The 26,988-nt window shown below is 35.7% G+C and overlaps 2 protein-coding genes across 6 annotated transcripts in view; both read right to left on the minus strand.

Moving 5' to 3' along the window:
- b3galt1b (beta-1,3-galactosyltransferase 1b) overlaps window positions 1-7,549 on the minus strand; it is a 113,127-nt gene extending 105,578 nt beyond the window's left edge. For all 3 annotated transcript variants that reach the window (XM_088605408.1, XM_088605406.1, XM_088605407.1), the window contains exon 1: window positions 7,342-7,549. The gene's annotated coding sequence lies outside the window, so the exon portion shown is untranslated. The remainder of the gene's footprint in view (window positions 1-7,341) is intronic.
- Window positions 7,550-24,958: 17,409 nt separating this feature from the next.
- Window positions 24,959-26,988, minus strand: part of xirp2b (xin actin binding repeat containing 2b) — a 54,071-nt gene continuing 52,041 nt past the window's right edge. For all 3 annotated transcript variants that reach the window (XM_088605411.1, XM_088605410.1, XM_088605412.1), the window contains 2 exons: window positions 26,637-26,770; window positions 24,959-25,098 (listed from right to left, as the gene is read on the minus strand). In XM_088605411.1, the coding sequence (XP_088461537.1) occupies window positions 26,676-26,770 (95 nt within the window). In that variant the 3' untranslated portion in view covers window positions 24,959-25,098; window positions 26,637-26,675. The remainder of the gene's footprint in view (window positions 25,099-26,636; window positions 26,771-26,988) is intronic.

Here is a 26,988-nt window from a genome sequence, read left to right on the forward strand (position 1 = left end):
GGACAGGCATCCATTTTGGCTTACTTCATTTTCAAATTTGCCTATCCTGATGTTACTATATTTATCCTAGAAAATTTGGATTAATTAGCCAGTTTCTAAACAGGGACATTTAACCTAACAAAATGGTTTATGACCATAAAAATCATGTCATTGTTGTAACTTTTCTGATGCAATAATTGACAATCTTTGGCTGTTACTTAATGTTTTAATTCAATCAATGTTTAAGTTTTTTTTTGTTTAATATGCAGGACAGGCCACCATCTTGGTTCATGGAAGACCACTGTCTTTGTCAGAGATTTAATGACTTATACGTCACAGCATATTTGGATAGTATGAAGTTGCCTTGTTGTATTGGTTTTTGACATATTATTGTAACATGGGTGTTTTCATCCTCTATCAATCTTGTTAGGAGGAACTGTTGGAAATGGAAAAATAACTGCATATTTTTTTAAATTATTACATTTCTAAAATAATTAACAAACTGGCTTAGTACCCCAATAATAATGAATAATAAATAAACTTCCAAAAATATATAAGATCTCGTTTCTGGTCATGTACAATTCTTCTCTTTGTCACCAGGGGATGCTAGTCTTGGCTTCAGTTAGGCTAATTCTGCTACTGATGCAAAAGCTGTAACTCAATGCAAACTCAATGTCTTGCTTCTTTGTAACTGATAAGCTTGAGAAAACTTGCAGAAAACCCTGGATCGGCCTTCCAGTTTGATCTCTTCCACATATCCAAACGAGATGGGTTCTGCTCTTCCCAAATGAACTCAATGGGGTTAACACCATAAATATGAAGCAGCTTTCTTGAAGCTTCAATGTTAAAATTGTAATGGCCCTCAACATGGTCTTACGAGATCATTCTAATACTGAGAAAAGGATTGCTATGAAAAAGAACTGTGCACAAATGCTTGTTTTACAAAAAAGAAGTAAAAAAAACCCTATTCCCTCAAGATACCATAAAATGTTTTGAAATTACCTAAATCTTGCAAATGATATGCACAGATCTACATAAGAATACTTACAAATGAGAGGAGACTAATTGGCCCATTTAGCCCATTTGATAATTAGTAGTTGATCCAAGGATCTCTTCCTGCCTTTTCTTTGAAAAACAGGGTATTGGCTTCAGAAACGTGGCTAGGTAGCTTGATCTGTACTCCTACAATTATAAAGAAGTGACTTCTATAATACCTACAAGCTATATAAAAGTACGTGTGACAAGTTTGTTTGTATAGTATTTGACTTTGATTTTAATACATGTAACTTAAATATGTTTCTAATATGATATTACAAATCAAAATGTACAGATATTCTAATAATATTGCAATATGACTGTGATGCCATCTAGTTTACATTGTACTAACATCTGATTCATGGCATAATTTGAGGTACAGTACATTAATAATAACATCAAACTGAAATCAAAATGCACCAACATAGTAATGTTAATAATGCCTGTCATTCTGTTTATACAGCATTAAAATTATACTTCAGAAAGAATTAAAATATATTATTGGTGGGATTACCAGAATCAAAATACTAATGCAGGCATGAAAAAATTCATCTGATATATTTTTATTTATGCTATTAATATGGTAATCTGATGCTTTGAAGTTGTATTTTAAGATTTTTAATATACAACATGATTTGTAATTGAATCATGTACATTTCCAGAAGGGACATCACAGCCAAATAGCTTGGACTCTGAACATTACCTAATGCCAATACTGTGCAACCACTGTATTATGGCCAGGAGAATGAAGGTGGATTAGTGCATTTAATTTCATGTGAAGGGAAATATTGGGAAAGGAGGAAATATTTTAGGAAACATTGGGAAAGCAAGCTTACAGATCCATCTCTCTTTAAAAAGGGACTTCAAATTAATTACCTCAATGCCAATGGCTAGAGAATTACAGTATCTTGACGGTCAGACCCAACCAAAATCACAGAAAGAACATTTCAGAAAGATTCTAGAAACCTTGAGGAATATCTCAATGGAGTACAAAATGTTGAGGACAGTATGATACAATATATTAAAGTCTAAAGAGGGGTTAAAATGAGTATATACAGTGGTATATAATACTTACAACTCATACAACTCATGGTTATTTCACATTCCGAGGTATAACAAAATCATAGGCTTCTTATTCATGTTATACTAGCAAAAGAGAAAACTGTAACTAAGAATTTACACAATACAGTAAATATTACATTTATAATATATAATAATAAATAGTATTTAACACAGTAATTGCTGAGGATATTAAAATACTCTCAGATTTGATTTGCACAGGCAATAGTAAAAATGTATGTTCCTTACTGGAATATTTCTTAATATTTTATGGAAAAATATTTTTAAACCTAAACCTACTCATCATCTCTTTGCATTGAAATATTGGCTTACTGGATGACTGCAGATTCTTCTGTTTGTTAAACATGAAGGAGCTGGGAAATGTCTTTCATTTTTATACCTTCTGCAAACATTTGACAAGCATGCAGATATCTTTTATTTCTGTTTACTATGACACATTGCATTGTTTCATTACACACACAATGTTCAAAATCAATATTTAAAGGTGGAAATACATAGGATAAAGTTTAAATTCGCAGAATACACATCATTACAGAACAATTTTCATACTATACAGTTTTTATGTACAGTATATCTTTATGCTAGATAACCATGTTGCATACAGTATATAGTCAGATGTCTTCCAAAGTTTTAACAGATATTCTTTAAGTAAATCAATACTTTGTTTGGATTAAAGCCACAAAGTACAGGCTGCCCTCAATGTTGCTGGGAAGGGAGGGAGTAATGAAACTGCTTTACATTAAACAAATAGTGTGACAAAGCAGAAAAATGTGACTAGAATAAAAGGAGTGAAGCATGTGTATTTATAAGTCCATACAGTACGCATATACTATTTATAAGTATATCCTTGGGTGTTCAACAAGGACAAACATACTGTACATGCACTACAAAGATAATTGTTTGGCCACTGAATACTAAGGTATCTTTCATATTTGCTTATAAAAAGATCTGCTTAGTTCGCTTTACATATGAACCGTAAGTAGCAGCTAGAAAATGACTTCCAGATAATATTTTCTGCAAAATTAATAGGTTCTATTTGTTCTGCATTTTGTACTGAAAAGGTGACAATTTTTCACACTGAACAAAAATGAAGTTAGAAGACAGTAGTGGTGTAAAAGTATATTATTTTTTTCTTTTATTGATTTTATATAAAATTAGTGTTGTATATACCTGTATGGTAAATTTACATGCTTCATGTATGCCTTTTATTCTTACTATATTATCATTTTAATGGAAGTGCAATGTGTAATTCTAGTGTGATTTCTACACTACACTAATATCACCAAAATGTTTGTTGCATTTGCTATTTCATTACATTCTTTAGTTCCATAAAGTAATTTAAACATAAGGACACATCAAAAGAAAAATGAACAGCTTGCTGAACACCATTAATGGAAAATTTAAAAATGGTCTAAATTTATTTCTATTTTATCTGCTGTTTATAAAATCAATGTCAACATCCCTTTTTTAAAAGAAGTAAATTAAAATGTCTTCAGGAACATCTGTGCATGACTATATGCTTTACAGAATCTGCCCACAGGTTTTAAAGAAAACATTTAGTTCAATCAATTTTATTATTGCCTAATTAACAAAAGATGTTAAATACTTAGTATGTTAATACCTCATGCACTCTAGTCATCATAACCAGTAGAAGAATAATGGCAACAATGTGAAAATATTTCTGACACAAATTTCCAATATAACTCTTGCGACAGAAATGCAGTAAGTTGGCTGTCTTTATAACTCAGTTTAACTAGAATCATATTCTCTTCAGTCTTCATTCTTCAACAAACAGATTCTAATATTCAGAAAACAACCTTTTAAGACCCAGTATAAAACACCATCAACCAATTTAAGTTAAATAACTAAATCTTCCTTTTACAGTGATGCAGAGTTTCCCCAGGAGATTAAACACGAAACAGTGTTATTAATATTGCTGATAATGATAGGTTATTGGTAGAATGCCAAAGAACACTTTAGAGCTGTAGAACATTATTCTATCCATAAAGTTTACTGGCAATAAAGCTATGTGTTTGCACATGTAATATCCAACATTTTGCAAACAATAATATCTCTGTCATTGGAGCTTCCAACAGACATATGACAGGTACAGTAAAAGCAGGAACACAGTGGGAAAAAAAAGACTATTTTAGGTAATATCACGCAAGAATTATGGAATGGAGCACACAGGGATCAGGTCTTGTAAACTTTGACTGGCAACAAAATAGCAAAAAGCAAAAATGATCATTTAGACTACAGTATGGGGTAATTACTTAAAAAGTGTCAGTTTTTATGCGTGGAACAGTACAATGGTGCTGAAATGGTGGGGAACTACATTTTAGAAGTAAAATTGTGTATTGCAACAGGCAAACCAAACACGTCCACCATGTCCATACAGTATATACTGTATATTGTTCTTGTTTCTCTGAGTTAGTTTTGTTTTTTGTTTGTTTTGCTTACTGCAGTGCCATGCTTGCTTTGGTGTGAATGAGAATCTGTAGCAAAAATGCAAACATCTGTGATATATAAAATAAAAATGCAAAAAAGAACATTGTAAAGCGGCAATTGTTAATTCTTTGTAATCTTTGTTCCAACAATATTAGGCTATATTTGCTGTTATATTGTTGCATTTTAGAATACTCTGCTTCTTTGCATGGTCTGACAGCAAAAAAAAAATGCTTTATGTTTTGTGTGAAAAAGCAAATAACAAAGATCAATAACAAAGAGACATTTTCATTGAATGGACTGTTGTTAATCTTTCAGGATTACTGAAATGGGGTTTACTGAATTGGAATGTTTAAGGGTACCTGGTCCCTTTATTTTTTATAATTAAGAGGCAGAAATACAGTTATTACCCCTGATTCTTTGTTAAGAAGATTCTCTGCCACACAGAGTTCTATTGAAAACATTGGAAACACCATTCAGTCAGAAATGCTTGTACTCTCTGCCTGTCTCGTGGTTTACATTGACCTTAATTATAATACTCCCTTTGAGTGCAAGCAGAGTAAAGGAAATGCAAATACTGTCCTTAGGAACATTAACAGTTATAAATGAAATGTTTCAGAAGATTTTATGGGCAAATTTGCATTTTTAACTTTAACTTGATTTAATATGAGCCTAATCCCCAAGAAAGCCATGTTTTTAAATAATACATAGCCCAATAAAATAAACAAAAAAAAACCCCCACAAAAAACAGACCTCTGGCATGCTTTATAATTCCTATTATTATTAACTTTCTTTGAATATGGAAAATGAGGGAAAAAATGATACCCCATGGAGAAGCATATAATTTAATATGATAATTTGCTAAGTGTTTTTCTGACATAATGTACGTCATAAGATCGTTTTGGCACGGATCTTTTTAGAGTGTTTACTTGTTTTGCAACAAATAACTGTCACTATAAAATTTGTATTTTCCTTTTTGTTCTTTTTCTGGTATTTTTGACACATACATCAAAGCAACACATTTGTTGACACTTTATAAAACCTATTAACGATCTAAATTCTCACACCATCCTTTTTACTAATATGACTACTTCGAGTTTAGAGAGAAATATCAATTACTATCAATATCAATCAGTTCACATGAAACATAGGGCAGACAGCGTGTTTCCAGGACATAACCTACTGGGCACCGAACGCTTTTATTCCAATTTCCAATTCTTTCGTGTATTTTCTAGTGTTAGTTTGCCCGTTTTATGTTATATACAGTATTCGAAGTTTATCTTTGTATACTATTATTCTTATTTGAAGCTTTAAAATTCTTAAAGCATACACACATTCAGTACACGCACGTACGTATACAGAGCCATTCGGTAACTGCCGTGTGGAAAGTTTACATACAGTACAGTAGCTGGTAGCATAAGAAATACAGTAGATCAGAGTATGAGTGGGTATTGTAACTGTATGCTACTGTACTTTCTCTGTGTGCTTACTAGTCTCTGGACCTACTGTATGAAACCATGCTTGACTAGGAATTGCTCAACAGAATAGATGAACTACCTAGTAAACACAAGAGCTTACATTTTGTTCACGAAGTGCTCAACCTTCACTCACTCGTGCTGTACTGTATGTCTGTCTTTCATAAACATGGTCGATTACGATGTACAATAACAGTGCACGGTCTATTATAAATCCATTTTTTATCGTCCGCCTTAAAAATACTGCAGCTACAGGATAGCGGAATATCATTTAGAACATTTATCCACTGCTGGTAAAGTTACATTGCCCAGGCAAGTGTTCAAAAACGAAGTCGTTAAGACTGAAAAGCCGTGCGTTTCAAAATGCGCAGTGGTCAATCATAGCAGTATACTGTATGTTTACTGATCTGGCCTTTCTGTAACGAATCCACTTAATAGTTTAGATTTTATTTTTAAAACTAACAAATCGGAAAGTTAAGAGCATAACCTCGTTTTATGATAACTGTACACAATGTAACAACGTATTTGGAATAGACAACTGAATCAGATAAAATAATTATGCCTACTTTAACAACAATTTGTTGTAGGCAGCTGTTACGGGGAAAAAAGTGAACAGTGTAGATTCCAACCTTATAATATACTTAGAACGATACACACAGCATACGATTTCATATACTAATATCGATTTTAATGGATATCTACTGTACATTTACTTTACTGTTAGCGTTTAATATACAGATTGCGCTTTTGTACATAAAAACGCAAAAGCACGCACTCTAAAACAAATACAGTATTTTATCTTCCTTGAATCGCCCTTAACCCAGTCACTGATGAAGGATAAATATCCCTCAACGTCAATTCTTTCAGCAAAGAATATTTGACAAGTTGTCGAAATTCTTTGGTATTTTCCATTATTATTATAACCTTTATAAGTAAAAAAAAACTATATCGATTGAGAATATACTATATATCGTAAAAATAAGAAATCCCACCGCTGTCCCGAACAACACAGATGCAAACTCCTGCACAGCATTTCCTCTAGAGTACGCGTCCTATCGTACTGGAGGACACGGGAATTTTGGAGGGTGGAAGGTTTTCATAAAATAGAAAATAAAGTGGTTAGTGAAAAATACTTCTTACAAGACCGAATAAGCAGCCAGCCTGAGAGGAAAACGATCTGTGTAACAATTGATGAACGTGAAGGTTACATAGAACAGTCCTATTCAGGTTTTTCACGTTTAACATTTCAACTGTACAGTTTTTAAAACGTAACAAAGAAAAACAAAAGAGGCCGTCATTGCACAGAAAGTAAACAGTTTGCACGTACCGGATTTACTGACTCCATCCCACAGAGACTAGTGGTGCTGATGCTACGAGTGTCCCCAGAACAGCATCTCTGGACAAGAGACTATCGGTCTCAAAGAAACATGATAGCGGTACATAGGCTAGGCTCAAAGGTTTGACATGAGAACCACCCAATGGGAAGCCCAGCCAATGGAATCACAACCAATCCGTCTGGAAGACAGCAAAGCTACGAATAGCACGGTAGACTGTCTCCCTAAAAATGAACGTGTTGTGTGAGTGTATATAGCCAGTTAGCTGATGGAAAGACAATATTTTGATCAGGAATCAACACCAGGTTTGTGTAGTTCACAAATAATGTTATATAAGAACGGCAGCTTTATCTGAAACCATTGCTTGTCTACTTAACCGTCTAAAAACGCAAACGCTCCGATTTTGTTTTTCCAGAATTGTATCGGAGATAACTTTTACTATTGAAGAGCAAGCCTAGGTAAATTCTGTTCTTTAAAAACCAAAGCGAAGCTTAACGCATGCACGACAGAAGTAGCACCTTTTATCCATTACCTTGAAATTAGAAACCTGCAATATTTGCTGTAACCGACGATATACTGTACAGTAGATGTAGTCAACAAGGCAATACAAAATGCTTTTCATCTAATACGATGACTCACATTGTTTTTAAATGTAATGTTATGCAATATATACTAATAATCGTACAGCTGGAGACGCCCACATTACAGAAATTATTATAGTACCTCTGAAACAGAACAAAGTCTGTTAATTACAAAGCTCTTACATTTTATAAGATCCAGCCCACAGTCCACTAGTGCACAAGAAAACTGTTATGTTCGAGTTAAGTGGACATTGATTTTCTGGGCAATTATACTGCAGTTCAGGCTCAATTTAAAAACTAAATGCTAGGCTAATTAAAAACTCAAACCCTGTTATAAAGTGCATTGGAGTAGCCAATAACTATGTGCGTTATTTTTAAAAATCTGTTTAAACCATTAATCTTCAAGCCATCAACACACTAATACAGTTTTCAAGCAACAGCCCAATACTAGAACAAAAAAGACTGGTTGTATCACAATAAAAACTCACATTTTGAATACATAGAAGACCCCTTGCCCACCCCACCCTCTTGTGGCTTAGAAGAAGTGTCTAAAGAAGAACACATTGTTCTACATTGCTATTAGTAAAAAAACTAGACATACAGAAAGACAGAGATGTGTTGTGAAACAGGCCCTTGATCTAAACTTGAGTATAGTCATACAGTATCATAAGAAATGTGTGATCTATGGGTGGTTTACTCATAGAATGGCACTCGGATTGATAGCCTTACCAGGTCTCAGAAGCTAAGCAAGTCTGGACTTGGTCTATACTAGAATGGAAGACCAGGTTGCTGCTGAAGGTGGTTTTACTGGGCCAGTACTGGCACATTTCCTTCAGGGCCATGATTTCCAAAGCAGGGCTTGAATGTGGCAAGATGACACTGTGTTCTTGAAGGTGCCATTTTTCAGATGAGAGGTAAAACCGCCTGGTCCCTGCAACTTGTTTACTAAGGATCCCCTGATACTTTGTAAGAGTATGCATGCTAACTCTGGTGTCCAATGAATCCACTTTGGGCTTTACAATCAAGTCTAACTAAATTTTTATCTCTTAATTCCATTAGTCAAAGAATGTCTCACTTGTCCGCCTGATTTGCTATGGAGTGGGGCTGCTGGTGCATAATGGCTGCTGTGTGTCACCCAGCTAGATGCTGTATTGCAGTGGTAGATGAAGTGGGTTATCTCTAATCTGTAAAGCACTCTGTGATCCTTATGGAGGAAAGCATTGTAAAAGTAGAAAGAAGTGTTAACTCTTAAATCATAAAAAAGAAAAATCAGACTTAATTAAATTTACTGTAAAACATGTTCATAGTTTAAAGATTTGTTCTACATTAGATAATTATTTTTATTTTCATTATGACAAGAGAAAGAAAAGTGGTTAAACCTTTCAAACTGCCGCATTTGGCATTGGATGCACTGGAATTTGAACAGATACTGTACAGCAAACATTTATTGGGTATTCCTGACTGACATACAGTATTAATTGTTAAAATATTGCTATCATAGGTCATAATCATTTTTTTTATTAAAAAAATATTATAGTTTTGACAGTGAGCTTGACCATTGTTGGGGTGACTGGTCAATTTAAGGGAAATTTGGCAAGCCACATTATAAAATTGCCTTTGATTATGGTCAGTCAGTAAGTTTGTCTTTATTTTAAAGGAAATTGTACAGTCAGTTCTTTGATCTTAAGGGCTGACAGTACTTTAATATTACCCACTAATGTCAGACTAATATTTTATTATTGTAAGCTGGTCTAGGACTGTAGATAATTGGAATTTGTGAAACTAGCCCTAAGAGCTCTGTGTTTAGGATGCTACATAGCCATAACAGTTATGGTGTGAGAGGAAGAAAGCAATTTGTCCAAGATTTGTAGTTGCAGATTTTCTGTGTGCAATGAGCTCTTAATAGTGTTTTAGCCCAGAAAGCATCTTCTTTTGGGAAATAAAGCAGTGAAAAATAGCCTTCAAGCATCAGTACTTGAAAATATCAAACCTAGTGCCTTTTCAACATTATCCCATTAACACAGTCTTCTCTCTGTTTCCAATTTGCTTCCTTACTATTTTAATCTGTCCCAGTAATCAGTTAAGCAATTAACCAAGCAATTACCCACCTGTTTTCAATTACATACTGAGTGGCATTAACAACACAAAAAATGAGCTTTGAAACCAACAGCATTTGGTATAGTATAATCTCAGTATAGTGTGCTACACAAATGGCCAACTTTTATCTTGCTTAAATAAAATCCAAATACTGAAAAAAGGTAAGATACAAGTAGACCTATAAGATTTCAAAACCCAATCATGAAGACTGGCAAAAGTGGCTTTAATAATTCATCCATCCATTTTCTAACCGCTTCATCCAATTCAGGATCGTGGGGGAGCCAGAACCCATCCCAGCGGGCAATGGGTGCAAGGCAGGATACATCCTGGATGGGACACCAGTCCATCGCAGGGCAGACACACAGACAGAATCACAGATGCACACATTAGCTATCGTTTAGGAGGATTTGCTGGTCTTCAGAAATCTGCATGGAGTACTGGCACACAGAAGGACATGATGGAAGACCTAATACTCTACATTTAGTACTTTTTGTAAAATTGTATAATCTTAACATGCCCAGAGGGGTTGGGCAGCCAGTTGACCTTGGACCTCTAGAGGTTTTTTTTCTCCTTACAGAGGAGTTTTTGGTTCCTCTCCTCCGTTGTCTTCTGGCTTTTTCTTTTTCTTTTTCTGTATTGTAATGTCATGTATTGTCACACAGCTTTGTTAAGTGCCTTGGGGCAACCTTGTTGTGAAAGGCGCTATATAAAAATTAATTGAATTGAATTGAATTGAACATTCATGCCTAAGGCCAATTTTCGCAGAAGCCAATTAACCTATGAGTATTGTACTGTATGTTTTTTGGACTGTAGGAGGAAGCCAGGGCACCTGGAGCAAATCTAACCAAACGTGGAGAACATATCAAATCCCATGCAGAGAGCATCCTAGCTCAGGGATCTAGCCCAGGCCCCCAGTACTGCACTGTGTCACCATGCTGTCCGGCTTCAGTAATATTATTATAATTAATTGCTTTAGCTGCTAAACAACAGAAGGCACTAATTCTCTCACTGCACTGCTTGTTGAGTTCTATGATCCAGGAGTTGCTAGATTGAGTCTGAGTTAGATCACTAGCTAAATGTGACTGGGATTCCTGAATCGGCAGTGCATAATTAACTGGGTGCCTCCAAGAGGGTAGTTGGGTTTAATCAGTAGGACTCTCTCTGACCCTGCTTGTAGTCTGAGGACGCTGTCAGTGAGATTCGTACCTTTCCTGCAGTTGACACTGGACCTGCTGTACAGGGCTGCTTGACTGTGACTTGTTAAAAGAAGAGTGGCTCAAAGGTGATTTGGTCGCAGAAGTCTGTCTGCTCTTCATCGATCTCCTTCTGTGTGAGTTTGCTGGTCATGTAGCCATGACCTGAGATGTGAGATACACACAAATGGCTAATCTACATTATAAATAACATGTTAAATAATTGCCAATTCTCAATGTAATAAAAAGATCATAATAATTAGATTGCATCATTAGAAGACATTCTCTTTAATCTAGTGTGTTAAATTGCCATTATTTTTAGATAAGCCTTGATTTCAATAATTATAATTTTTAATTGTCTTTCATTTGCTAGAGTTTTGCTATATTTAGTTTTTTTTGTGCATATGATATCTCAGTGTCTTTTGCGATGATATTGTACTGTATGTTTGTTTTTTTCTATGTTTTTATCTGTTACATTAGAATGAGATAAGTGCTGATTTTAAACTCACAATCATAAGTGTAGGAAATTTAACATTTGCAGCCAGACAATTTCATTATTCTTAAATTTGATTAAACATATAATGTAACTACGTAAGACTTGGCATGGTTGAATGGCAAATTGCAAATGCATTACGGTTGAATATAACAAAATGACATCATTAATGCATAGAGATACACAAGGACACAAAGATGATATCTTCTTGATATTTTCATAATATGTTTCAGTGCAAAGCAATACTCATACTATAGAAGTAATATTTTCACCACAGCATTATTTGTTTATAGAAAAAAGTAAAAGATGTGGGGTTCCTGTGTTGGAATGCAAAACAACAAGATCCCTAATGGTCTTGGAGGTGATTTAATTAATAAAGAATGCATGAAACTAAACAAAATTATTTTTTTATAATTAAGTAATTTAAACACAAAAGGTTTCAAACATTGTGCATGACCAAATTTTCTTATTAGTTTCTTCTTTTTGGTAAGGTTACCAGAAAATTGCTATGCATATACAGTACTGCATCATGCTCGGCATGTTAAGTGCCCCTTGGTTCATGCATTTCTGATAATGTCATTGCTTTTGAATATTAAGTATTTTGGCCAAACTCTAATTAAGATGGAATACAGATGCAATTAGAATTAGATTGATGTATTGACTTACTGTAACTCATCCTTCAGGGCTTTTTCCTCAGAAGAAATGATAACCCAAGCATAACTATGATGCTATCAGAAGCCCCCGGATGCTAAATGCTTAGATGCAGAGTTTAGAGTGAGTTTGTCTTTTGTTTCTTTGGATTTAATTTGGTGCTTGATAGTCTGTGGAAGTCCAGAGTTCTAAGGATTTGAAAAAAGGTGGATGGTGTAAGGAGAAAGGACTAAAATATTCTCTGTAGAAGGCATTGCAAGGACCAAAGACAGAGTGGGTAGAACACCCAACAGTGAAGATGTGACAGAGATAGGATAAGGATTGCAAAACTAGAAGTAGGCAGAAGACATTGTTGAATGAAGGTGTCACGGATGTCTGAAAGGGCAAGCTGTAGAATGGCAGGAGAGCAAAAAAGACCCTATGCGTAGCGGCAAAACAGGGAATAACCCGGGCTCAGGAGGTCAGACACTGTCGGGTAGAAACCTATGCCCTCAGGTCGCAGAAGAGACAACCTTGTGCTAGGTGGGTCTCAAGACATTCGAACCCTCAATGCTGAGCAAGGAAAGGGTGACCCAGAAATATACAGGCCCAAACAAAGACACACCAGAAGGACAAGCAAAGCACAGGGAAACTAGGAACAGGACAGAGAAGGAGCGCCCTCTAGCTGTAGAGGGCGTGACAGAAGGGTGACCTTTACTGGGGTCATAAGCAGGTAGAGGGACCACTGAGATAAAGAGGATCCACGAGGGTCATTAGCTACAAAGACAAGGAGGAAGTAGGGGGTCAATAAAAAAGGGGGAAAGGTGACTGTCATAGCCTGGTTCACAACTGTGATGCAGGAACTGTCATGTCATTCACTTAATTTGGTAATTTGTAGGAATGAAGACACAGTGGGTGTCATCACACAATACTGAAGAAGAGACAGAAAGCAGGATAAGAAAAAGTAAATTGTGGACCTGGTAAAGATCATGGAGGGGTCAAGAAGAACTAAAAGAGGGAGAGTAGAAAAAGGTGGCTTGCAAGGCCGAGCACGAGACAGTCACGGCGTCGCTGTTGAACTGGAGCCCTGGGCTGCTGCAAATTCGTCAGGCCAAAGAAGAAGATGGGGCATCTTGGTGACTCACAAAACAATGAGTCATTTGGGAATGGAAAAGAGAAAGGATATCCCTTGATCTTTAAGAGTCTGTTGCAGGCGAAACACAGTCTAACCTCTGGTTTTAGGAGAAGCAGAAGTAGAAGCACAGAGGGTATGTGGAAGACAGGTATGGCAGAACTTTTGAGTTTCTTGCTGTAGAACTGGGAGTTGAGGAGCAATGCGAGTGTCCATTAAATGGGCTATACCATAATTTTCCAACTATCCAGTACTTAATACTGTACATGTTTTTGTCTGAGGTCTCAGGTGTTTCATCTAATTAGATACTGGAATTCAGGCTGTGTCCTGGAGTAGACCAATTAGAGGAGAGCTACAGCCCTACAGGATTAATCAGTTTCTCTACATATAAAATCACTAATACCTAAAGCAAATGACATTTTTGAGCAATGGTGTGTAGACTGGCATGTACAGTGAGCAAGGTGCTGATCACTACGAGGCTTAATGGAATTCGGGTGGTAAGATGTTGGGCTAGAGTCTGAGAAATGGCACTGAATTTTTTTTTTCCTTCAAGCGGGGTGGAACGAGAAGGAAGAATGTCATTGGAGAGTGTGAGCACATAAATATCATGTGGACTGATAATGAGCAAGCAGGTATAGAGAATCATAATATGAATACGGATACACAAAGTGGGCAAGGTTATGTTTTGAGCTCCTTCTGAACATTAATTAAAAATAAGTTACAACTTTAATTGAATATGTTAAGTCTTTCTTGTTTTCATTTCATCTGGCCGGATCATATGCTTATATCTATAGATTTTATCATTTGCAAAATCATTTATCTGGGATTCAGTATGGCAAGTGGGGTCTTGGATGACAGAAGTGCAAAGCAGGTTGAAACTGTTAACTGTAACTTTCAAATTAGTGGTGCAACAGACTAGGATTGTGAGACAAAACTAGCTAGTGAGTGAACCTGTACCAGCCCCCTGCTCAAGGACCCACTACCAAGCAAGCTGCTCAAGGTGGTCTTTGTAACGGGAGCTGGTCCAGGCTTCTGCGAAGCGTAGTTGAGGACCCAATGCAGATGGTATGATCCAGAAGTAAGTGGAGAAGGACATCAGGGGAAGGTATAGCAGGATATGACAGGTTGACAGACAGGGCGGTGTGACGATAGTGATCTGGTGCTCGGGGGGCATGGCAAGGGCAAACAGATCCAGACAGTCCAAAGGGGGAATCCGTGGTGCAGTCCAAAGTCCAAAACGGGGGGATCCATTCAAGACTAGATTAACAGAGTTAAAATCTGGAATGGGCTCTTCAACAGGGACAGGGAATAAAACCAGGATGACGAGGCCAAGCGCTCCAAGTCCCAGACTCAGGTGGTCAGGACGCCGTGATGAAGCCTATGCAGTCGGGTCTCCCTGGACCTGCTGGTAGGGGGGCTTCTGGGCGTCCATCTCCCAGTGCTGAGCCAGGCATAGTGGGAGCGCCAGGCTAAAATAATGGGACACAAAATAAGTGGCAGGTGCACATAATTAACTAAAATACGAAAGGGGCCCTTAAAAGGAGTCTTCTTTTTATATTGTAACCAATGCTCCTGGTTGTGTGTTGGCGGTCTGGAGAAAGACAGGGTGGAGATTACTTTACAGGCCTTCTGGCAGTTTTATTGCCCGTTTAATTACAGTGAGGTGTACTCATGATGGAGGCAGAGAGAGAAAGCACAGCCTGGATGCAGAGAAAGGACTCATGATATTTATTTTTACCTGCTTACTATAGGTTTGTGATTACTGTTGCTTTTAGTTGATCAACATTATTTAAATAACAAATACCTACATATATAGTAAATATATACTAATATAAGGTAGGGTTGAAACAGGTTGAAACATGTCTTTTAACCATATATATATACTGTATACTACAAAGGAACAAGTAATATTTTTTTCCATGCTGTAAAGAGAGGAAAAAAGTCCTCCTGCTGTACACAACAGTAGTATATATTAATGTTGTTTTCTTCACCTCTGTAAGAAATATTTCTGTGAATATAATTACATAATAATAGTATTCTAATGCAGTAGCTTCTATTTCTTGCATTTTGTTCTCATTACTCCCTACTGGTATTAACTGTACATATAAGCACTTAATTACTAAGATATCTTAATTCAGTATCTCTCAGTATCTCTTTTCATTATATTCCCCCTCCCTGTCTAGTTACAATGTTTTGGAATTTCTCTTTAGATCCTTGCCCCACAGCTGACAGATCCCATGTCAGTCAGCTTCAATATATCATGTCTCTACGGATAGCCTTTTGTACTGTACTGTATATCAGTATACCAAGGTTTCCAGTGGCTGAGCAAGCTGAAGCATTCTTAAACACAACATGTACAGTATTCAGCTTTATGTTTTTGGATTAACTGTTGTGTTCACAGCTCCGCTGTTTTAAACTGTTCTTTTCTTTCACTTAACTCCGATAACTGGCTGATGGTTATTTGTGTGTGGCACTTTGACAGAACAGTTAGCATTGCTGCCTCATAGCGCTGGGACCCTGGGTTCAATTCCAGACCTGTTGTACTATTTGTGTGGAGTTTGTATGTCCTCCTCTTGTATGTGTGGGCTTCCACCTGGTGATCCAATTTCCTCCTACAGTCCAAAGACATTCTATTATGTAATTTGCTTCTAGGAAGATTGGCCCTACAACAGGTATGTCTGTGTTTGTGTTTGTGTGTCTGCCCTGTGATGGACTGGCATCTCATCCAGGGTGTACCCCGCCTTGTGCCTGTTGCTTTGCCAAGAGAGGCTATGGCTCCCCTCTGATCCTGAATTAGAAGAAATGGTAAAAAATAGATGGATTATTTGTGTGAACAAATGTCATCTCTGAAGTAAGGAAACAATTTATCAAGGCAATGTTCATTCTATTATGGGTAGATCTATTAAGAAGCTGTCTCAGGAAACATGCTGCAATTCCTTCCTGAATACAAATTGGTCAGCACTGCTGTGTGCCATGGACCTTATGGACACAGTGCAACAAACCATCATTATCACACCTGTAATGAAAGCTGTATTAGACTTTAATTAGTAATGTGCATAATTCTCTGCATTTGAGATGATCCATAATATTATTGCAATTCTCTAGTTGTACCACACAACCCCAGATGAGAAGACTAGGTCAGCTTCCATCATGTGGCCTACTGTACAGCCTTTGACTGTTTGCAGTTTTGCAGGAAATCCAGTATAGTTGTTCCTGTTAATAAATGCAGTGCAGTGAGAATAATTTGATTGCTTTGCAATGGACAATAATATTAATTACAAGTAAATTCTGTAAACCTTTTGCTCCTGCTTTGGCAAAAATCCAAGGCTGAACAAGTGTTCCAAAGCCTAGGAACACTTGTTTTACAGGTATTAATGTACGGCAGCTGTAGTTAGAGTCTCTGGAGGAGTTGTTAACATTCAATATGTTGGACAGAGAGCACTGCTTCAGAATTTATTTGAAGAAGAGATTTACATAGTTACCTTGGTTTAGGGTTTTTAACATTGTTATTCACAAGTGCTGTTACCTTACAACATTCTGGGTTCTGGGTTTGATTCTTGACTGGGGCATCTTCTTTTTGCATGTTTTCCCTGTGTCGCTTAAGTTTTCTCTGGGTTCTTTAGCTTTCTCATGTGTTCATACTGCATGTGTATACAGTAGTTTGAAGTCCCATCTGTGGCCCTAAATTGCTTCTTCTGCTATTGGAATAGGCTTAACTGCTAATTTTCAAATATCAAATAAAACATAAGGTGAAGGCAAAATAAAAATGATTAAAAGAGGTACAGTAATGGTGCTGGCATTCTCTATTATTTATATTTTATTCTCATGCCAGAATCCTATTCTAAACGCACAACCCCACAAAGATATCGAACACACACAGTACTACCCTTGTCTAATTAGCTAAAATGCTCATGAATGAACCTCAGATACAACATGCTATTTCAGAATGATTTTTTTTCTGTTCTGTCAATCTTTCTTACTGCATTCCTTGTAATTATGTTAAATTATATGGAATATACATACAAATGTCTTTTAAAACCCATTATGGTTATGAAGTGTACCTCCCAATGTATCAGTCACATTTTTGTGGATTGCATTTTCATTCTGTAATCCTTTCTTTGGTTCCATGGACCTCTTCCAGTTATGCATTTGCTGCTGTTTTTGGCAAGCTATGCTTGTGTTCATATATCCTCTGTAACATATGGTGTCAGGCAGATTAGATCTATGTACCCTGTTAGGAAATAAAGGGCCTCCCTGGGTCATACTGTACATGTAACCTTTATAAGGTTTGTGAAATATCATTATCAGAAAAACACTTACTGTACCTGAATGTGAGATATAAATACTCATCTTTTGTTGCATTATTAGAATGGTTAAACTGTGAATTGATAAATGAAAAACATACTGTAGCTTAAGCTTTGAAAATACAGAGGGACAGTTAATATTGCAAGTATTATTTATAAAGGCTTTGAAACAAATGTCATGTTCTCTAAATATAGTAGTGTATAAGAACTTACACTACTTTTCACTGGTGTGAAAATGCTATTTTAAAAAAAATTATTGAATATTTTACTGTTGTTTATACTGTATATCATTAACATAAATCATATGAATGGTGGCATAATCCATTTTGTACTACACTTTCCAGAACTTCAGAACTTTGATTTAAAAACAAATCTCATTTGCAATTTGTGTTTAAAAACACTAAATTAAAGTTCACCCTTGTAATAGAGGTGCTAAATTCTTTTGTGACAATGTAAGTTAAAGAAATGGAACAATTACTGAATAACTTACTTATTTGAATGTCTATATTCAGTATTACTGTGATGAAGACAACTGTGGACATAAAATCTATATGGGTCTGTTCCAGTTGAGACACTTCTTAACGCTGGCAATGGCACTAAATTTCATAGCTTTATTGTAATTGATTTACAGATTTTCTAGAGGAAGGAAATTGAAATTACCTTTATTGATTTTGTTTCTCTGAATCCTACCACCTAGACAAGGTTTTCAAAATTATTAAAACCCGCTCTTCTGAGTCCAAGCAATGCGAGAATTCTGTGCAAAACTGGCAACAGTAGTACCAAAGGTTAAAAAAAGAATATCTAATGGGGTTGATTGGCTTCATAACAAACCTCTCCCAGCCTCAGAAACTCAGTAACCTCTACTTTTTAAGTCCAGTTTTTGAAAAAGATTTGGTCAGTCAGTAAAGATAATCTCTTGTTCTCAACTTGCAGTGATTAGATTAGGTGATGAAAAAGCTGATTGTAATGGTACATGGTAGAACAGGGTAAAAAGGACAATTAGTAATTGTGATTGCATTCATTTAAAGGAAACAGATTAAGACAGATTCATTCCTATCTTACCTAGTCTTTTGCACATTTTGTAGTTGATCCCAAATAACATGGAGATACGATAAGAGACATTCCAATAATATTATATTTAATTTTTGTCAGGTTATGGTGAGGCCTTGCTAATCGCAAATTAGAAGGTTAAGTTAAACAATATAGTCCTTACGGAATGTCCCACTGTGGGTGTATACACCCTGCTGCTTTGTACAATAATCAGATGGACATCTTAACTACAGCAGAAAATAGGGTCGTTTATGTTTTACAGTGCTACTATGATTGTACTGTATGTGAAGCTGATTAAATGTTTTTCTTTCTAAATTAACATTTCATATTAATCTTTTCCTGGGTACTACTTTAGGAGAAACCCTTATTGTAAGGGTATTATAAGAAATGTGTCTAAAATGGATCAGAAACCATATCTAACACAGCTAGTGGACTTTTAAAATATTTTTTATTTACATATACTGAGTATAGCTCAATAGTATAGCTCCTACTCATTTAATATTTAAAGGGACTACTGTAACTTGTAGCACATTTGTCCTGTAGTGAGAACATTATGACCTTTAAAATTTAAATATTATGTCACAGATATACAGTGAAGTATTGTTTTATACAGGGCCTAAAATAAAAAAAAAAGTTAGATTCTTTAATATATATTAAAAGTACAGATATTTGAAATTGACTCAAATATCTCATATTGGACAGTACAATTTATTTCCTTTTCATGTAAAGTGCAAAACTGCCCTAATCAGAGATCATGGTCCCTCCTGTGTCCTGTGTCACTGTCTTTCTCCCTGTGCACAGAAAGCTAGATTTTAATATTTAGAGCTGACTCTATTAACACTGGCCACCTTGCAATGGGTTTAGCAGTATACCTGAGGTAGTACATTCAACTTCATCAAGCATGAATGCCGAATGTGCCTTATGCTTTTCAACCTCTTCTGCAGTCTGACAGCTTTGCAGTCCTCAGTGGATGGACTTTATTAAAATATTAATGTGTCCTCAGAAAGGAGCTGAAGGCAGAATAATACAGTTCACATTCTGTTGGGTAAGGTTCATCCATAATTTGAATCACCTTGATAAAACGTTCATAGCAGAAAAGAAAAGGACAGATTAAGAAATGTTTTGAGCAAGATATCCTAATTAAATGTTCTTTATAGACCTAATTAAATTAAGCTGCACTTTAAGGAGTATCAGGGGCAGCATAGTGCTGTAGGTAATTCTCTGGACTCATAACACAACACTGCTGTTGTACAGTACTTTTTCACAGTTGCTCCAGTCCACCCAGCTGTATGAATGGGGACCGGCATTTATGGAAACCTGCAAACCATTGGCCTCCCCTCCCATGGGGGTGCCCTGTGTTCTCAGGTCCACTTGGAAACACCATGGAAACCAGGATAGTCTCTGAGCCACTGTGACTCATCTATGAAACGTGCCTACATATAAAAATAATAAATGCAGGACTGTAGAAATGTAACAATGCCAATATCAAATCAGGTCTTCATGCAATCCAAAAGACCACAAAGACACTGCAAGCAATGACAAATTATGGCAGTAGGCAACTATACTAATTCATGTTAATTGTTTATTTTTTACCAAATAATTAACACTATTCACCTTTATCTATTATATTCTGACAACTATTTCCATTCCAGATATACCATGTCAAACAGATTAAAAGAATTTATGAGAGATTTGCACACCTACAGTACAGTAAAACCTACTGTTTGGGTAGGTTTATCAGTTAAGTCCTAATGCTGAACAATGTTGGTGTCTGGAACAGGCTTCCTAGCCAGATGGTTGTAGCCCAAACACTGGGCCCTTTTACAAAATGGCTGGATGAAGTTTTAGATTCAGTTAGCTATGAAACCACCAGATGAGGAAGATGAGCTGAATGGTTTCTTCCAGTTTGTAAACTTTCTTCTGTTCTAATGTTCTACACCTATAGTAATTATGTTATTGTAATGGAACAAGCGAGATTCACATCTGTTCTCAAACATCTGTTCTCATCTGTTGGATTATTAATGCATTGTTTTTTTGCAAACTTATTGAATTTATTGTCAGTTTGCATTATAGTCTTTAGAAACATGTAAACTGAACTTTAGCCATCATTTTAAAATCATTCTAAAACCCTTTTCTTCCAGTGAATGGAGCAGAGGTACAGTAGTAAAGCATTTAGGAAAATTATAAACACAATGTGTCTCTACAGCATACAGTATGTAACAGTTTTAGATGTTGTAAGTCCAGTGTATTGACATTGAAAAATAAAGGCAAAGAAATTTAGTTTGCATTAGGGGACATTAGCTAATGATATCCCTAGTACCATATTCATCTACAGCAAGCTGATTAATATTCCTGTTTTACTTCAGTCGCATTTTTCCCACATTTATTTTCACACCTTAGAAATAATAAAGCTACAACACAAGCTTCTGGTGCTTCACTGATAGTATAGAAACATCATTCTAAAAAGTTCAAGATTGATTACAAATCAAAATGATGGAATGTAACAAAACAATTTAGCAACAATTGCATCTGAAATGTAACAGAAGGAAGAGAGATAATTATGTGGTATGTCATTTTGAAAGTATGAAATAACATTGACAATAGTCCTTTTTTGACAGATTTATAAATGCCCTTGTCAATGTGAAGCTGCAATCAATAGTGCAGAAAAAGAAATGTGGTTTGAATGGAAATGAAAAGTGTTTTTAACCAATCCATTTTAGAACTTTCTGAAAGGCTGGTATGTATTACATTCTTGTGAAACATAATGTTACGGTTATTGAGTGTGTTGAGAATCTAGAGACAATGGTCAACATCTAGCTAGTGTCAATATTTGCAGTTCTTGGGAGCTTGGAAACAAGAAAGGAAATGAGGTGTTTGCTGAGTTGTAAGGGGTCCGAAACACATTGATCGAAGGAATCTCTGGTTTACCTTGGTTAATTAAGTTCTTTGTAAGTCATCAACAGTCCAGGAATCCAGGATAAAAAGATAGAGAGAGGAAGAGAGAGAAAAGGATGCAGAAGAAGATCATCTTTGAGGATCAGATTGTAGTTAAGTATTTGAATCCCAAGATCTTGCCATTCTGTTGTTTCTAGGAAACTCTGACTTTCTATTTTATGTGGTTAGTGCATGCATTTTATAGAATAAGGATTGGGTACAATTCACTTTGTAGCATCTGGATCTTTTGAGAGATTTAACACAAGGTAATATTCTGTTTTATTGAGAAGGCAGGTTTACAGTATCTCCCTTTTTGACATGTGTAGGTGTAAAATTGCATTTTTGAATACTTGGTAGAGTCTGGGGGTTTACTGGTTGGTCAGGATGCACAGTAGGCCTCTGAGACCTTGTTTGTAAGTAGAGTAACTTTTATGTTGTGTGTTGTGTTGTGTATTATTTAGTTTGTGTTGTGTCATTATTAATAAATATTAGTTTATCCCAGTGTGCCTGATTTATTACTCTTTAACCAAAGCCAGAGAAAAAGATCTCAAGTGCCTCTAATTAAACCAATCGGGTATATTCTTGATCTGGGTTTCAATTATTTATTGTAATCACTGATTATCTGGTGCTGTCTATTTTTGGCAATCTCTGTTTTCTGTAACCTTCTATTTGTAACAATTCTTTGCCACTGTTATTTTAGGCTGGTAAATAAATTAGGAATTATTTTTCTATGCATTTCCTGCCACATCAGAAATTATGAAGACTTACTTTAAAAATAATGTCAATCTTTAGAACTTGTAAAGGATAAAATGCTATTTTTTCTGCATTTACTAACATACCATACAGTATGTCTTGTATACAGTATTTGTCCTTGTCAGTTGTGTGGATGTACTGAAAATTGTCTTAAAAAGCGAAGGTACTTATTGTTTGTATTGACAAGTCAAGGCATTACCTCATCACTAAGGAATGTTTTTTTTCTATAAAGAAAGGACAGAGTGGAAATGTCTGATGCAGATTAGTACAGATGATACAGATGGTATATTATTTGTTCAATGAAATGTTGCACTCAATAAAAATCAATGCAGCATTTACTGGAAATATTTTATCCCCAAACTGTTCATTCCATGTACAGTGTCATGCTACACTTCTATATGGAATTGTACAAAGTACTTATTGTATATTGCAATAAAATTTTTTACTTAAATTGATTTAAAAAATAGATGTCAATAATGAAAGGCTTATGAGACTTTATTTTTATTATGCATAAATCAGAAAATGAAATAAGCATTGTTGGTAAACCAGACCAAGCATATGAAAGCCAAGAAGTCTTTCAAACCTTAATGCAAGGCAAACTAATCTAAAAAAACAACTTGTAATGTATTGAAAAAATATTGCAGTTAGTTAAATATCAATTAAGTATAACATATGCGTTATAAAGGACAAACAGTATTGCCTTGATCATTTTTTCCTTAATTGCACTCCAGGTGCTTCCAAAGGCAAGAAAGTTTACAATCTTTGAAGACTGTTATAAGAAGATGGACAAAATGTGATCTTTAAAAATAGTTTTAAAAAATGATTCATGATACTGTAAGTGGTATACTTAAATCACTTAATTTCATCTCTCCACGGACTTAATTGTAAAATACAGAAAAACCTTAAAAGTTTACGTAAGTAAGAATGCATATCTGACAAAAAAGATGGTACTGCATGTAAGCAACTTGCAATTAAGAAAAGGTTACAATATTTTAATCATCTTCGTCATCATAATACCGATTCATTTTGATTTGTTCTTCCACAGTGAGGGTCTGGGTTTCATCGTTCCAAAGATCATGGCTTTGACCTGTTACAGCAGGCATGTCAGTGACTAAGACATCAAGGTGTACGTCAGTTTTTAATGTATCTGTAGATTCATTTCCATGGATTTTTGCAGTGTCACTCAGCTGAATTCCAAAATCCAGGAGGTCATCTAGAAAAGGATCAATGGGTTTTGCACTTGGAGAACCAACAAACTTCTCCTTTTTAAGGTCAGAATCCAAACTTGAACTAATGGCTATCCCTGAGAATATGTCCTCAAGCAAGCTTGATGTGTCCTGCTTTGGTTCATTTATAGATGAAAACATACTCTTTGGAAATGGATCCATAAACAAGTCATTCATATTAATACTTCCCTTGCTACAATCTTCCAAATATTTGGCACCAGATTTAACAGAATCATCTTCTCTTTCAGTCTGCAGTAAAATATCTTCTGTGACAGCCAAGTCAAATGCCCTATTACTCTCTTTAGGATCACCAGAAGATGAAGCTTCTTTTAAAGCAGGTTCTGGTATAAGAACCTGTGGACCTTCTAAGGTTGCTCCACCATCATCAATATCTTGTGTATGGAATGCCTGGTAGTCAGATGACAGGCAGTTGTTGTTGTTATTGGAGTTTAGGTTCTTCTCTCCTGCTGATTCCTGACTGTCAATTACTGTGACTTGAACCATCTCAGCTTCATCCTCTTTTCCATCTTGCTTTTCTGCTGTTTCAGTAACAACTTCATCACTTTCGTTTCTGTCTTCTTCTCTAGCTTCACTCTGCAACGTTTCCACCTCCTGGCTATCCAGAACATCCTCAAGCATGTCCTCACTACTTACCTCATTCTCACATATTAATTCATCTTTATTATTCACTTCACTCTTTTCATCATTATGCATCCCAGGCTCTTCATCCTTTTCCACTTCAGGCTCATTCTTTTCCATGATCTGGGTTTCCGTCTCACTAGCCTCGGGAGATAAATCCGTATCTGCTACCGATTCATCAATCTCCTTTGCATCCTCTGCATCTTCTTTATTGATACCACTCTCATTTTCCTCTTCTAACTTATCTTTTCCACTTTCTTCCAAACAGGGCTCCTTCAGCAGAGCTTTCTGTACTGGAATATTCGTGTTGGGTTTTGGAGAACTGTCTTCTGGAGGCCAGTTTGGCTTGACTACTTTTACCTCTTCCTCAATGATAAACACTTTCTTGGGGGTATCTGTCTGGGGAGGCCATTTAATGGACAATTTGTTTGCAGGTTTCTTGGTTTCCTCAAATGGTGTATTATCTTTTTCCTCTGTGGTTGATGTCTGTTTCTCTGTAAGAACAATGCTCTCTGAGCTGGAATTATTTGCGTTGGCTTTTTCTGGTGAGGTGTTGGGTGTAGTATCTTGTGCAGAATTTCTTTGGTTTTTAGAGCTCCATAATTCCTTATGTGGTTTATGTCCAAAGCCTTCATCATAATTACCTTTGGACTTGAATAGCTGTTTGAAATGAGGTTTGCAGTACATTTGTCCATGGAGAGAGGCGTAATTGCCTAGGCTGCAAGGAAACATATTCAAATTACTCAATGGCAATTAGAGCAAACAAATCAAGTGCTTGTACTTACAGTATTTAAAATGTGAACCACCCTTTTCAATAAAATAAAGTAACACTTCATGATAGGAGATGTAAATCTCACGTCTACTGTATTCAATACAATAAAACTCTGAAACTTATTTTAAGTACAATAGGTATAATTGTTACTTAATGAGCAACACCAGTAGATTTAAACAAAATACTGTATATGATACTTTAAATCAGGTATATTAAGATTTGAATGAAGTTTTTTATGTTACCCATAAAAGGTTAATTCTTAAATTGCGGGCAGTTGGCATTCAAGGAAATATATTTACTTGGTTTAGAAATTAGTTAATAACGGGACACTGGAGTTCAGATAAGGAGTAAATGATCAAATTGGGGTTATGTAACTCATGGAGTTCCACACGGATCTGCAATAGGACCATTGATCTGCCTAATTTCTATGAGTAATGTAGAGACTCTGGAAAATGAAGCAAATTCATTTTTATAAACCACTTGCAGAAGCTGGAAAAGAAATGAAAAAGAACTTAAGAGAAATTCAGGACGTAAAACCACAAGGTAACTCACACATAGTGTGTTGTATACTGTAAATGTAGGGTATTACATAAACTATTAAATATAAAATGGGAAACACTGATCTTGATAAAGCTTTAAATTATGAGAAAGACATACAGTAGGTGTATTTTGGGCAGCAAGTTACATAAAAAGATTGTTGCTCTAGAATGGGTTTGGAGTAAGAACAAACAATTACACCTATGGGCTAAAAGAACTGATCGTTTTTGTGACTTGAACACAGGGGACTATGACGGCATATTGGCAAAAGTCAACCCATTGGACTGGAGCAAATTGCCTAGCCATGTTGTAGAAGAACCCTGGCTTCCTTCAAGTAACAACTGAATTAAATACTTGGATTAATTAACTATTAAAATAAAACAAATGAGCTGTTTGTATTTATAATAGTTCTAATGTTATGTATGGGAGCTGTCCATCAACCATTAAGTTCAAGTATGATGTAAATATCGAATTAACACAACTTTCTTCAATATTGTTGCACACTATAAGTGTTGCCAGAAATTATTAGGATACACCATACATTGATGTATTATTAATTTAGCCATCAGCTTTCTTTTGGATGACATATTCAAAGCACCAAAACACACCAAACAAGAAAGATGCAATGACAGGATTATGTGGAGAGCTGGGACTGCAATAGGAGAGGACAGAGTGATGAAGAAATACAGAAGAGCTAGAGGTAGATGGAATACTAAGCATACAACAAATTTTAGAATCAATGTGTTGCTGATACGGGGATAAAGACTAGTAGCTCATTCTAGATAAAATAAAGCCTTAGATCAGGAGTTAAGTGGGTTATAATGTTAAGAGAGGGCACATATCATAGATGTTATGTACAGTATACAAAGATGATAAGAGCATGCATACAGTTTAACTACAATGTAAAATATTTTATGACGTCTGTCTGTGAGCATGACAAGCATTACCTTAGTTTACTACTGCAGTATTGGCAGCGGAAACAAGCTTTATGGAAGGTTTGTTTGTCTGCGATTAAACACTCCATCGGATAAACCTTCGTCTGACACAGTGTGCACATCTCCAGTTCTGGAACTTGAATTTTCTAGAGAAACAGAAAATACATTTTAATCCTAGAGAATCTGCACTTTGTGGAAAGTTTTCATACATGTTCACACATTCAAATCAGTATTAGCACAGACAATGCCGATTTTTAAAAAAGCTTACTGTTCCTCTGAATTTGATGGGCTTGGATATTGATTTCTTTATTAGAAACCTGATGAATAAATACTGAAAAAAAATCATATAAGGAACATTTCTAAA

Source organism: Lepisosteus platostomus, chromosome 14 (assembly GCF_059453375.1).
Source record: "Lepisosteus platostomus isolate fLepPlt1 chromosome 14, fLepPlt1.hap1, whole genome shotgun sequence".
Classification (NCBI taxonomy): Eukaryota; Metazoa; Chordata; class Actinopteri; order Semionotiformes; family Lepisosteidae; genus Lepisosteus; species Lepisosteus platostomus.